The sequence below is a fragment of the Corvus moneduloides genome, chromosome 3 (genome assembly GCF_009650955.1).
Source record: "Corvus moneduloides isolate bCorMon1 chromosome 3, bCorMon1.pri, whole genome shotgun sequence".
NCBI lineage: Eukaryota > Metazoa > Chordata > Aves > Passeriformes > Corvidae > Corvus > Corvus moneduloides.
This window is the reverse complement of record NC_045478.1, coordinates 49,354,450-49,368,997: the sequence shown is the minus strand read 5'-3', so window position 1 is coordinate 49,368,997 and position 14,548 is coordinate 49,354,450. Positions and strand designations below refer to the sequence as shown.

The 14,548-nt window shown below is 42.1% G+C and overlaps 1 protein-coding gene and 1 long non-coding RNA gene across 6 annotated transcripts in view; one reads left to right on the top strand and one right to left on the bottom strand.

Moving 5' to 3' along the window:
• Positions 1–10,687, top strand: part of FYN (FYN proto-oncogene, Src family tyrosine kinase) — a 139,334-nt gene extending 128,647 nt beyond the window's left edge. For all 5 annotated transcript variants that reach the window (XM_032101501.1, XM_032101498.1, XM_032101500.1 and 2 more), the window contains one exon: positions 7,228–10,687. In XM_032101501.1, coding sequence (XP_031957392.1) covers positions 7,228–7,436 — 209 coding nt within the window. In that variant the 3' untranslated portion in view covers positions 7,437–10,687. The remainder of the gene's footprint in view (positions 1–7,227) is intronic.
• The window catches only part of LOC116440588, a 91,396-nt gene that overhangs the window by 14,138 nt on the left and 62,710 nt on the right, over positions 1–14,548 (bottom strand). The gene's annotated exons all lie outside the window — the stretch shown is intronic.

The following is a 14,548-nucleotide window of genomic DNA, read 5'->3' as shown; positions in this document are numbered from 1 at the left end:
TCTGTCTGCAAGTGGATTGAAAAGAGAGTTTGGATTTCCCAATGTGACAAAGGCCTTCTGAGCTCCTTAGACAAGACTCTCTTTTCCCCTGACATAGAAAGGACCATCTGTCTCCTGCTTCATGCTGGGAAGAGGAAGGTCCTTGTGAAGGACAAAGTTTTCATGAATACTTATCCCTATCTGAGATAGGGAGTAGGGGCCAGATGCACCCACAGGGCTTTTCCTGCCATCATGGCATGGCTTGCACGAGGAGGAAAAAGGGGATTTCAGTCACCTGACTCAGCCCTCTTCACCCAAGTAGGCAACCCATAGGTGAGAGAATGAGGTCTGTTGGCACTGCCAGCCACTTTGGCACCCAAGATGTGACACTGAAAAGTGTCAGCCTTGAAACAAAGAGGGTCATGGAGCTGTCTGTCTGCTGTAATATCCAGTTTCTGAAATAGTTGTGGGCATGTTGCTCTGATGTTCCTGCTTACAGCTTGTAGCAGGCTGGGGGAAGTGGAGAGAAGCCCTCAGACAAAGGGATTGCTCTCTTGCTTGACAAGCTCTTAGTGCCTGGAGAGATGATTTATAGCACACATCCCAGTCCTGGGGTGGTACCCATGCCTACAGGACACCATACCTCGTGCCTCCCGATGTCTGGAACCAGGCATTGTTTTAAGCTTGTGTAGAAGGAGGGAGAAGCACAATGAGTAGGAGAGAGGGGGAAGGCAGGCAGTTTACAGAAGGGAAACAGACTGGGTGGAACAGAACTTGGCATTCTTTGTCCTACAGATTTCAACCAGTTCCTGTCCTGATGCCCCATTTTGGAAGAGAGGCTGATGCAGTGGTGAGATGTATGAGCAGTAAAGATTTTGATGGTGGAGATGAAGATCAGGCTGGAGTTCATAATCAAGCCTTGCCCCAGACCCTATAGCTCCTACAAGCAAGACCAACTTTTTGGCAGGTGTCCTCATGTTCATACCTCAACCAAGCCTGTTTCTCTGTCAGCAATCATAATGGGCCACTATGATAACTAATTTATGCACTTTTTTAATGCTTTCTTATTCTTCTCACAAGGCAGCAGATTGAAATAAGCAACTTTCACAGTCTTTCTGGGCATTGAGTTTCTTTTTCCATTATTACAGTGGAGAAATAAAAAATAGGTAGGGCAAGAGGAGGAGCCAAGGTTAAGAAATAGTCTGCTTAGTGGATCTTTTTCAGTGTCAGTTTCTTTTCTCTTTGACAAATGCCCTTCCCTAGCAGTAGTTGGAGAATTTGTGGGTTTTTAACATGCTGCCTTTTGGATAGGCAAAAATCTCAGCCACACCAAGCAGGTACCTCTGACCTTGCCCCTTCTGCTTCCTGCTGCACTTGTCACGTCAAGAGCATTTTCATTTTAATTCTAGTGTGACAGCCACCACGATGCTACCCACATTGCTGCCTCTGGGCAGGCTGGTCTTGGAGTCTGGGCTCCAAGCAGCCCTGCAGCCTTCAGGCAGCTGTATGCAGCCTCCTCATCCCTGGGGGATTTTACTTCTCGTTATCCTGCTCTGATTTTGTTAGCAATAAATTCAGGTGATATCTCTAGTTCTAGCCTGTTTTGCCCGTGACACTATTTGGTGTGTGAACTATCCCAGTCCTTATCTCAACTATGAACCCTTCGTTATATTTTCCCTGTCCAGCTGTGGAGTGGAGTGAGAGACAGGCTTTGGTGGGTGCTTGGCATCTACCATCTAAGAAAGCAAGAACAAAGTATCCTAAAACAATCACTCTCGTCACTGGACTTCACATGTCCCAAAGTAATCTGTACAGCTCATTAGTTTGGATGCAGGGACACTCCCTAGTTACAGTAATGTTTCCTGTCTTCTGGAAGAGCAGTATTGCCCATATCCATGCTGTTTGCACATCTGCTGTGCTCCATCTAACCAAGCTCCTAAGAGCACACCAAAGTACTTTCCAGTGTTTTCTTTAGCCACTGGAATGGAAATGGAAACTCCACTTGCTCTTTTGTGTCACAGTAACTCTTAAAGTAACTCTTAAAGTCATTGTAACTTACAGTTCCTACAGCTTTTCTAGGAAAAGCCGAGCAGTATTGCGTTTCTGTCCCCAGTCTATATGGGCAGTAGATTTTTATTGTACTGAGCATTAGAGTGGCCATATCCTGTGGCATCCTGAGATTATTGAAGGTTTCACTAATAAAGCTGGATGGTGGGAGGTTATTTGATTTTTGGTCTTCTCAGGGAATAAAAAGCTAATGGAAAAGCAATCTTTTGGAAATTTGATGTTTTCTTCTTGGTCCAAATCGTAATTCTAGAAACATCGTGAGCACAAGCTGATTTTTCATAGAATTCTAGAATGATAGAATAGTCTGGGTTGGAAGGGACCTCTTAAAGGTCATCTAGTACAATCCTACAATAAGCAGGGATATCTCAGGTTACTCAGAGCCCTGTCCAGCCTGAACTTGAATGTTCCCAGGGATGGGGTGTCCATGACCATGTGGGCAACCTGATCCAGTTTTTTACCACCCTCATTGTAAAAACCTTTTTTTCTTATACCTAATCCAAATTTAGTCTCCTTCAGTTTAAAACCATTACCCCTTGTCCTATTGCAACAGGCCCTGCTAAGAGGCCCTCTTCAAGTACTGAAAGGCCACAATAGGGTTTCCCCAGAGCCTTCTCTTCTCCAGGCTGAACAATCCCGATTTTCTCAGCCATTTCTCATTTCAGAGCCCTTCTCTGGACTTGCTCCAACAGGTCCATGTCCCTTCTGTGCTGGGTACCCCCGAGCTGGATGCAGGACTCTAGGTGGGGTCTCACCAGAGCAGAGCAGAGGGGCAGAATCCCCGCCCTTGCCTTGCTGGCCACACTGCTTTGGATGCAGCCCAGGACACATTTGGCTTTCTGGACTGCAGGTGCCCATTGCCAGCTCATATCCAGCCTCTCATCCACCAGCAGCACTGAGACCTTCTCGACAGGGCTGCTCTCGCTCTGTTCATCCCCCAGCCTGGATTGATAGCAGGCGTTGCCCCAACCCAGGTGGAATAGCTGTACCCAACAAAAGAATATTGCTGAGTATTTTATTTCACAGATTTAAGGATTTTAGGATAAACTTTTAAGGGGTCTGGAAGCATACTGCAAGCAGAATGTCATTTATTATTTACTAAGAGTTGAAACTCTTCGGGATTCATTAGGAGAGAGGAGTTGTACAGACTGCTCAGATATTCTCTCTGTGGTGTTAGACGTGCAGATATGACAGACTCCTGCTATCAAAAGAAAAACACAAAACTTACAGGATAAGATAGGTCTATAGAATAGGTTTGTAAACATAAATTACAAACGTTTAAGAGGTAAAATGTATACCTGAAGCACTGCTATTTTTATAAGTCTGACTAATAATCCAATTGATTTAGAAATAAAAGTCTTTGAAACTCTGTTTTTAAATTAGCAGTTCATGTCAAAACCAACAGAATTTCTTTGGCAAATCCTAGGTGCTTCAGCCCTTGCTGGATGTATGAATTCCAGTGAGGAACATGAGGATTACTTGGTTTAGTTTCGTAGCTGGGGTTTACTGCAAGGGAAGGGAAAGGAGAAAGGAGAAAGAAGGTCATTTTCCTGGATTAAACTATGATGAGAAAACCTGGCTTGACTCACTTTCCAGGGACAAAAAAAGGACTGATTTCAGACAGTAATGTCTCTTTCATGTTCTTTTTTCTACCTTTTTGTTAAACAAAGGGAAGTGAAGAGCTGTTTATGTTTTTCCTCCCCCTTCTGTCTCCTCGGGGTTTTTCTTCCAGCACACAGTTCGTTATCAGGTTTCAGAGTGTGCTTTGCAGCACTGAGTAAACCACTGGATAAAAATACCAAACATTTGATATCTTAGAACAACAAATCAGTTGGGAAGGAGCTTTTCTGCTGCTGTTGCTTCCATCAATGTTGTACTTAAGGGTGTACTGCCAAAATAAAAGCAAGGAATGCAGTTTGTTAGTGGTTTAGGTATATACAACAGATGAGTTACCAGTAACAGTTATTTTCATAGCCTTTAATATGTAAGGGAAGCAAAGCACAGCAGAAGTTCTCACCCCAAAATACAAGGTAATTCAGCTGATTCCAAGACAAGAATATGAAAATAAAGGTGCATATTTTTGTTCAAAAAACAAATTTACAAAACTAGTATTGAGAACACAATGTGAACAAATGTGCATGTTTTTTTCTCATAGTATCTTGAAAACAGCAAGGCTAGAAAGTTTGGGTTGATGCTGCCTTGGGTTTGTGATGTCTAACAGACAAGTAGTGTTGTTTTGTAATCTAATGGAAAGTAAAATATCTTTGGAAATGTTCTTGCTGTATAGTGAGGAGCACCCAAATGTTTATTCAGTGTGCTCTGGTTTGTTGTGAACCTCTGTGACCTAACAACATCACTTCAGAGTTGATAATACAGGAGAACCTTAACTCTACGCAGAATCTGATGTCTGCAGAGGATTGTTATTAGTCTATTGTTATTGTAGCTATTGTGGCTATTAAATGTTTTCATCATTTTGAAGTCCTAACCATGGTCCACTTTAGGTGCCCTACAAAGTGTTTGCTCGTAGTTATAAACCTGTAACACCAAAAATACGGTGGGTGGATGCAGCTGAAAAATGAAACACAAGAAACCAGTGCTGAAGTGTTGGTCTGCAGGTTAGGGAATACCGTAAATCAGTAATCTAGCCTTTCTTTTTGCAATTATCCCTGCTAAAGGGAATGTTAAGGAGAGGCCTGTAGAGTATGAGACTTTTTTGGAGAGGCTCCTCCATGCACAACAGGCAGCAAAAGGAACGGTGCTCTACTTTTCCTTTCTCCTTTCCCTTCCCTCACAGTAAAGCCCCTATATGAAACTAAACCAAGTACTCCTCATGTTTGAAAATGGGAGGTGCTGCAGTAAGCTAAGCAGAACCATGCTGTGACCACGACATGGATAATTGAGAGCCTAAATATAAATATAAGGAGTAAGTGGGGAGACCATGCCAGGGTTGGTCACAGTGACAGGATAGGAATATGATCCTTGCCCAGATGCTGCAAATGGATATCAGTTGGAGAAAATTACCTTGACAAGATAACAGGAAAACAGGTTTTGTAATCCTAACATGAGATGAGAATCTAGATATGGATGGTCAGGAAAGGCTGTATTTTGCAGATGTTTCTTTCAAAGCACCTTTAATAATTAAACACAGCCAGGACATGAGGATACAGACTAAAGACCAAATCCAAGGTTACAGCCAAGTTACCAGTCTAAATGCTATGTATCATAAGGATTTTATTCCCTGTCATGGCTTAACCCCAGCCAGTAATTTAAATACCACACAGACACTTGCTCACTCCCACTGCCCACGCCTGGCCCCTTAAAGGTGGGATGGGGAGGAGAATCAGAAAAAAGGTAAAACCTTTTCTTCTTATCTTGACAGGGTAATATCCTCCTACTGATATCCAAGAGGTTGAGATAATAACAGTTTAATAACTGAAATAAAGTAAAACATAATAATAATTGTAATGGAAATGAAAAAGAGAGGCATATAAGCCAGGAAAAACAAATTATGCACAATACAGCTTCTCCCAGCTTCTTGTGCACCTCCTCACTGGCGCATGAGAAACTGAAAAGTCCTTGACATAGGATAAACTCTACTTATCAACAACTAAAACATCAGTGTGCTACTGACATTATTCTCGTACTAAATCCAAAACACAGCATTGTACCACCTACTAGGAAGAAAGTTAACTCTATCCCAGCTGAAACAAGACATTTCTACACGTCAAAGTGCAGAGTAGCTAAATTAATCTGTACTGAAGAAGGTGATTGAATTATTCCTCACAAATAAGAATACAAAAAATACGATGTTTTGGGTGCTGGAAGTGGGACAAGAAAACTCTTCAAAAAGGACACCCTGAAAGAAGAAAGTGGAGGATTCCCAGGGAAGGATAGTGTCATGGAAGCCAGGAAGAGGATAAGCTAACAGAAAGTGCAACATCGAGGTGCTGGTTTCTAGATTTGGTCAGGGAGAAACTTAAGGGTCCCTTCAGGTTCTCATGCAGAGCTGCTTGGCAGGACCTCCTAAGTCAGGAGAATGAATCCTGCAAGTATTTTTCAGCAGGGGACGGGCAGGGCAAGCACAAAGCTTGCAGTCAGCATGCAGGCTTCCTCTGAAACACCTCTGCATGCCTGCGGTGCCAGTCTTACCTCTGGTACTGTTAAAAGGAGAGTACTGGGTGAGAGATGTAAACTAAAGCTGAGGGTGACTGCAATTAATGGTTGGTGAAGAGCACTTCAGCAGAGGAATTAAGGGGTTACATAGAAAAGAAAAAGTAGCAAAGGGCCTGGCCTGACTGTCAGAGTCAAGCAAGATGAGTCACCATCCCTGGAGGCATTTAAAAGACTGTAGATGTGGTGCTTGGGGACATGGTTTAGTGGTGGACTTGGCAGTGTTAGGTTAACAATTGGACTCAGTGATCTTAAGGGTCTTTTCCAACCTCAATGTTTCTATGATTCTGTGAAGGTAATACAGCTTTTTACTTTTTTCTTTTGAGAGAGAGCAACCTATGGTTCTTTCTTTAGTGGAGATGTTTTGCTTGGCATTTGACTTGTCTTGTGAGCACCTTTGTTCTGTTTCGGTTTGGGATGGAACAGTCAAAGATGATAGAAACTGTACTAACCAGCACAGATGGAGGGAGTACAAGTCAGCAGCAATAAGCTTCTGGGCTGACACTGTGGGCAGTGCTGCTGGTAGACAGCCCTGGTAGCCAGGAGTAGCAGAGTTTGTTTTGAAGTCCCTGCAGCATGACCTCATGAATACTTTCAGAAAGGCCCACTCTCAGTGCGAGCTTTTCAAAAATTCATCATAATTTCTAGAATTTTGAATTTTCCATTTTTTGCAATGCATTTGTTTTGCTTAAGCACATCACATATTACATTTCACGGCTCCTGCTGTCAGAGAGGGAAAGCACCAAATCCTGCCCATTGTGAGTAAGCCAAGAGGGTAAGCATGGGAGCTATGTTCTGTTCATCACTGGATCCTAAAACCCTCCACTGAGAAAGAAAATAGTCCAGGTTACCTTGCAACAGATGAGGAGCTGAAACAGGACATCAGTGTGGTTTTGTTTTGCTTGTCTTAACCAAAAGAAATTAGTATGATTGAGCAAACCACGTGTATTGTAGATATAGTTATACTTGGTTAATTTTCCTGTAATTTACTGTGGATTTGTGTGCCCTTTTCAGGCATGAATAACCGTGAAGTCTTGGAGCAAGTAGAACGAGGTTATCGGATGCCATGTCCTCAGGACTGTCCCATCTCCTTGCATGAGCTTATGATTCACTGCTGGAAAAAAGACCCAGAGGAGCGTCCAACTTTTGAATATTTACAGGGTTTTCTTGAAGACTACTTCACTGCAACAGAACCCCAGTACCAGCCCGGTGACAACCTGTAAATCCCTGGTTTCCAGACACTGTCATGAATTACCAGGTGTTTCTCAGCCCTGTCCCACCTGCTCTCCACCTTCCAACTCTGTGATCAGCTTCTCCAGAGTGCAACATCTTCCAGCACTGCAGTGCACAGGAGGGGCTGAAGCTGGGAACTTCAACAGCCCTTGCCTATGACCACTTGTCCTAATAATCTGAATGTCCTGGATGAAAAGGAGAAAAACACTTCTTTTTTCTTAATCAAAGACTCCAAAACTGCATTGTATTGATGTTATGTAAACTGCAAAACCTCTGTTCATTGTAAATAGTAACTCAGTGCCAATAACTGATCCTAGTGCTTTCCTTTTTTTAAAATGCAACACCTATGTGATTTTAACTAGTCTTCTCCTGATTCAACTAAAAGTATTATTTTCCAGAAGTGGCCTCTTTGTCTAAAACATTTTTTTTTCATGTTTTAACAAATAAAAAATCAGGACAGGTGTTTGGGTTTTTGCTTTTTTATATATAAAATATATATAATATATATACATACCTGTACATACAGTATATGGGTGCTATTGCAGAGGAGGCTCATTTGGAATTGAATGAATCCTGCTGCAGCTGTACCCAGAAAGCGATAATTTTACTGCAGACATGAAAACACTGGTGGGATTCTGAAAGCCAGTGATCTAATTTTTGGCTTTTGCCAAGCATGATTTTTTTAAATTGGATTGCACTTTTTGTTTATGATTATGTACCTGTAGATGGTTGTAACTTTGCTCTTTCAGGAATCACGTGCTGTATTTACAGTAATGTTTCCAATGTTTGACAAGTGTGTGATGATTTGTTCTTGAAATTAAAACGAACATATTTAAAGCAAGAAAACTACACCATCACTGTTTGAACTGGAAAATTAAAACTGCAAGGACTTCTTGTATCAAAACGTGTATACTGAAATGTTTCAAAAAGATTTATTAAGCAGTGTAATTCACATTCAAACTTAAAATCATAGCATTTTAGCCATGTCCCCCTGCTAAACTGTTGGTCATGCAACTAGGATTTTTCTGTTTTATGTGTAACATTTTTCCATTGTAAAATAAGTGTGTTAAGTGTCCTGTACTGCTAATGAAATTACTTTCTCTGTGTCTGCAAGTTCTCCAGTGGAATTACTATGCACTTCTTTACATTTCATGGGGGATGCACAGAACAAAGTATTACCTTTTCAGTTGTCTGTACCAGCCTTGAATTACTTACGTTTAACCAAAAAACACAAAAAAAATTCCTTTCTATTTCTATTGAGTTTTTAATACTGAGTTGCAAATTTTAAAGTCTTAATTACATTTTGTTATGGTTTATTTGCAAGTTTACATTTTAAAACTGTTTAACTTTCTTAATTTAGTAATTAAAAAAAAGCATTTTACATTTGGATAGTTGTTTTTTTGTTTAAACTGTGGAGCTAATGGTGGACATGAGATTAAAACTTTTCAAGAAGGGGTGTCATGCCGCTTGGGGCATCATATTTCATAGGAGCATGCAGACCAGTAACCTATGGGACATCATTTTCCAAATTACGAAGTCAGTATGTTTTTAAACAGCTGGAGTTCAACTGTAAGGAAGATGGCTGAATGCATTGCTAGTCTCATTTCTCTGTTCTACAGCAGTTTGGTTCTTTATTAGTTCTGTTGCATTTAACATGAATACTCTTACAAGTGTTGCAGGAAAAGCTTTTCTATGTCTTGTATTGCTGTCACTGCTTTAAAAGATGGTGGCCAACTAAGACTTCCTGCCAGCCGAAACTTTTTTTTTTAAATTACTTAGTACTTAGATTGTGAATTCATGTCCTGAAGATTCACACATTTTCTAAAGAGAACCTTTCTTCATTTGTGAAAACTAACCCAATCACGAATTGAGATTCAGAGAACAAATTGTCATCGTTGTTTTAATATTTTCTATACAAAACTTTGACTGAAAATCCTCTTGCAAAGGAGGCTTCCACACTTAGCCTTTCTCAAAGTGTGAATTTATATGGCAATGTTGCTTGTTACCAGATTTCCATGATAAATTGGTTAACGTTTTACATGTAGAGTCTATAAGTAATGTTATGTACATTATATATTCAATGTTGCTGTACCTGTAGCTGTGGAGTACTGAAGAGGCCATGATCCTTGTTGGACTTCTAGCTTCCTCTTAGTACTTGCAAAGCAAGTCGTGGCCCTCTTTTTTTTTCCCACAGCTACCCCCCTGCCTTAAAATATCATCCATGGAACTGAGGACTCCATAGTAACTCAGTGGGCTGGCGAAGCCAAAATGTCAGCTCCTCAGCCCAGAGCCCGGTGGCGAAGCGTGGCCATTCTGCCAAGTTCCTTAGCAGCCTTTGCTATGCCACAAACTTAAGTGCAGTTTCCATCTGTAATGTGGGATGAGCCTAAAACATTAGTTTGCCTCTGTTTCTTGTTGGAAGTAAGACTCAGATGGGGTGTTGTTGGGGTTTTATGGCCTTTATTTCTGATTCTTGGGTTTGCTGTTTCTTGTATTGCATTCGGTCTCTGAGTACCATGTTGGTCTCTGCCGGATCTCTGCCTGCAGCTGGCTTGTGTGCAGACTGGTGCCACTGTTGAGTGGCAAATCCAGACCATTTCTCATCGGTAGCTCTTCTGCTTCTTTTTCTTAATGTTGGGAGTTTTGTTGTTTGGGTTTTTTAATCTCTCAAATAAAAACATTAGCAAAAAATTGAAACAAGGTTGTTAGGTTTTCTTGCTATAAATTAATAAAAGCCTTTTCTTAAGCACTGTGTATACACCACAAATAGCTGTGTGGTGACTGTAAAAGTAGAATTTATAAGATTAAGAATCTTCTGTTCCTTCCAGTAGTTTTTTAATGTGAGGCTAAATAAATTCCAGATAAACACAATTGGCCAAATGCTCCCCCCACCAGCCCACCTGACTCCCAACCAATCCATGGTGTGGTGGCTGAGTTCCAGAAGATTTCTTCTGTCCCAGGAAAAGTGACAGGTGGAAATAGGACACTGTCGTGAAAGGGATGGCTAGTATTGTTATTATATTTCTGTGAGAAGGCAATTATGTGAGACTTGGTGTTTGAAAAAGACAAAAATTTGTCAAAGGCACTAACATGATATTCTTTGGCTTTTGTAAACAGTGCTCGACTTAGTTCTGGCTGACACTCTGGTTTTGATTTAATTACCACTGTAGAAAAACAAAGTAAATACAAACCAGAAAAGTGATTAACTGCTAAAATTACAATAATAATCACAAACGGAAAATCTGTCTCCAGTGTGAGTGTTTCTCCTGAAGCCTCTAGACTGGAAAGGACTACCTGCAGCCCAAGAAGGCAGATTGCTAAATGTACTTGACCTTGCCACGTAACTTCAAGGTGAGTGGAAAGTTGCTCAAATTTATTTTAACATGCACCATCCTTTTCTCAAGTGCTGCAATAAAAAATGCAGCACGCTAATGAATGCTACCATATTGTACCCAAGGGGTTTAAGGGCCTCACACGAGGCTGAGCCCAAGCATGCAAGAGCTATTAGGAGATATACAGTAGCTCCTCTTCTAAAGTGTAGACAATATTCATTCATCAAAGAAGCCTCTTCCTGTCTAATGGGAAATTACCACCAGCAGTGCAGACAAAAGGATATTTATTTTCTCCAGTTGTGTCAGTTTGAGAGTCTGTCTGTCTTTCAAGAATAATTGAAATCTGTTTGTAGCTCAGAAATCTCATTGTGTTCTGCAGTCTTGGAAAGCAGTGATTATAATTTCCTGTGACTCATACACAGGGATATTTTATCACTGAGGGAACTCCTGTCAACTGCAGCAGCATTCCCTGCCATCTTAACTGAAGAGAGGGGCACTTTAGTTTCAGAATTTCCTGCACAGACCAAACCAGAACCCATGTTCTTTTAGCAGAAAAGGAAAAGAGGCCCCTTGCTGGGATTGCCACATGAGTAGGGTGCTAGTGTCGCTCTCTCAGTGTTTCTAAATTTCTCAGGAGAACTTCTGAGGCTAAAACCAGGTTGCTGAGGTTAATTTTGAATGTTAGAGAGGAAATGCTGGCTTCCCTTTAAGTTTGTGAGATATTTTCTGTTGACTTTTAATACAGAGCCTATTCTTACGTGTGTGTGTACATTTATCTGTAACTCAAAAGGAAATTCACACATAAAAACATCTACACAAACATCAGTCCATCTCCTTGTATTCCTCCCCTGTAGCTGAATGCTTTAACAAAAATATAAAACTGGGACACGAATAGATTAGAGGACAAAATGTTAACAACAAAAGAGCTGTTCTTTTTTCTTCTTCTTCGTTTTCCTTTTTTTTTTTTCCCCTGCTGGTTCCACTACATGATCTGTTACAATCCCTATTCCCAGACCAGGAGAGGTGGTAGCAGCAAGCACTGCTGCTACAGCCCAGAGATGCCATGGGTCTCTGGCTACTGCAAAGAGCGACCTGCAGTTGATTTTAAAGTCAGGGAGAGAAAACATTTCTCCCAAGGGCATGGCCGCAGTTTGGAGCCTGTGGCGGGAGTGTGCAGGAGTGCTGAGAGAAGTGCCCTCCCAGGAAAGCCAGGTCATTAGCTGGTAGGCACTGCATCGTGTTGTGGAGAGGCAGAGCCAAAGGTTGCAGCAGCAGCTGTGTTTACAGTGCCTGTGCTCCCTTGTGCCCAGGGATTTGGGTGATGAGATTAGAGCAGGCTGAGGAGCATGAACTGCAGTTTCTGCTCCCAAATGTAAATATCTTCTCTGTTACAGCATAGAGGAAAATAGTGCTTGTTCAAGATGGGGAAACAAACCACAGGATTGGTGCGGCCTGTGGCTGCAGGGCAAGTGTTGGTTCTGCCTGACCAGGCCAGATGGAAGTTTGATTGTTTGGCTCATTGTTGGGAATAACTCAGCATTAAGCTCTGTGAATAGCTAAAAGGGCAAAGAGCAAAGAAATGAGATTATCCTCCTTCCTCTATAGTCAGGCTAGAGCTTGCCAAGGGCTCTGGTTTGCTTTTTTGTACATCAGCATTTGTTGCTGAGCTCCTGCACCCAGAGCCTTGTGAAGTTTGCTCAGCTACCTATTGTCACAGCTTCACACAAGACTCCTGAGCCCTATAATGGATGAATTCTAATCTGGAAAAAGAAAAAAAGAATGCAGGGATGCTTTGTGACTGTTGGGGCTCAGCTGATGCCAGAGGCCTGTCCGTGAGGCCTGGCATCCCTGGTGCTTTATTCACTGCTGCAGTTCAGGCTCTGGGCTGCCTCTCCATCCTACAGGCTGCTGGATTTCCCCAGCTAGAAGATGCAACTCACATAGGAAGGGTGCCTGGTGTGGTGGTCCCAGCACACCCCTCGTGGCACTACACAGAGCCAGGGCCATCTCTGCTCCTGGGACAGTCTTCCAGGAAAGAGTGGCAATGCAGAAGGGGCCTGCAGCTTCCCTGGAGGCCCCTTGGACACCCAGAGCTGCCGTGCTCTGTTGGCAGCAGCTCAGACACGACTGCGTGGAGCTGCTGACGGGTCTTGGGTTGACTTGGCTGGGGCTGTGTTGGTACAGCCCGTAGTCCCAGTGACAATGGAGAAGCTAATTCCTGCCCTCCTAAAAAAGCAAAGGCAACAAGCCACATGGGGAACAGCTTTGTGTCTTAAAGAGAGAGGACTAGGTACGTTTGATCACACTAGAGCTCAAGTGTTCCCTCAAATTCCCATGCCTCCCAAAAGCAGTGCAGCCGCCAGCTGAGCTTTGTCTATGACCTCATATACATCCAGTGTATAAAACACATACCACATATTGAACATTTACATATGGTACATGTCTTTTGTTCCACTTGGGTGGCTTTTTCCTCCCCTCTCCCCCACCTCTTGCCCCATTACTCATCCACACAGCTCCCCTCACGTTATTCTGGATGTGTCATTTCTGAAGGACTACACATCCCTGTCCTGCAGAGAATGGGGGCTCTGTTAATTGTCAAATGTTGAGTGGGTAATAATCAATGGGTGACTAATTGGATGCATGAGGGAATAAAATAGGTATTACTTAGCTTCTGCTCTTAATTAAGAGGATGCATGATGCTGTGGGGAAAACCTTAACAAATGGCAGGAGGGGTTTTTGTCATTATGCAGGGTTTAATTAGAAGCATTGCACAAGCTAACATCCAGGTACTGTTTTCTTTCCTTTCAGGTGTCTCTCCAGGGTGTGATTGAAAAATGCCAAAGCAAGAGCCTTAAAATAAAGTACATGGAAAATATTTCTGCAGGCATGTGCCTAGCAATGTAAACAGCAAGACATGGCGGAAAGCCCCAGTTTTCCTCACAGTGCAAAAGCAGCAAGGGGCAAGCCACATGCAGAGAACCAGAGTGAGACCATCGTGCATGTTATGCTGAGGCAGAGGGGGTTAAAGGCTCACTGCAATGTCTCTAGGTTAATTCACAGCACCAACGTTAGGAGCAACATGACAGCGCTTTATTTAAACAGTTAATCATTTGGAAGCAAAAACATTCATGATTTATTTCTCCAAATATAGAGACGTGGTAGGAAATGTGAGAAGGGGCACTCAACACCAACACTTTCTTCCTAATGAAAGAAGGTATTACAATTCCTGCAGGATTAGGAACCATTTAAAAAAAAAAAAAAAAAATCCGTGTTATTTGCCTTGCCAATGAAAACCATCCTGCACTTGAATCTGTACTTTTTATGACAGGCCCGATATGACTCATCACATTCTGCTTGTACATAATGTACAGATGAGATACTAACTTTAGAGAGTTCAGAGTTTGATCTGGCTTACAGTGAAGCCAGTAGGAAGACTTCAAAAATATAAAAGAGCCCTTCAGAAAGCAATTAGGATGGCTACAGTTTTGGGGATGAGGGAGGTTTCTGAAATGCTGAAATAAACTTGGGTATCTGTTGTCCAAGTTTCCTAATCCAAAAATGAGTTAATTGAAAGCAGTTTCTACAGCTTTGTGGGAGGGTACTTAGTTTTGGGCTGGACCTTTGAAACCCACTCAGCAGATAGTGCTGTTAACAGAGTCAGCAGAGTGTGACTTTCAAGCTATTTTTCCTCTCTTTGTCAAGCTGTTAATAAAGTACATAAAGCTCAAGTGACAGGAAACTGCTCCAAATATCTGCTGTTTTCTGGGGCT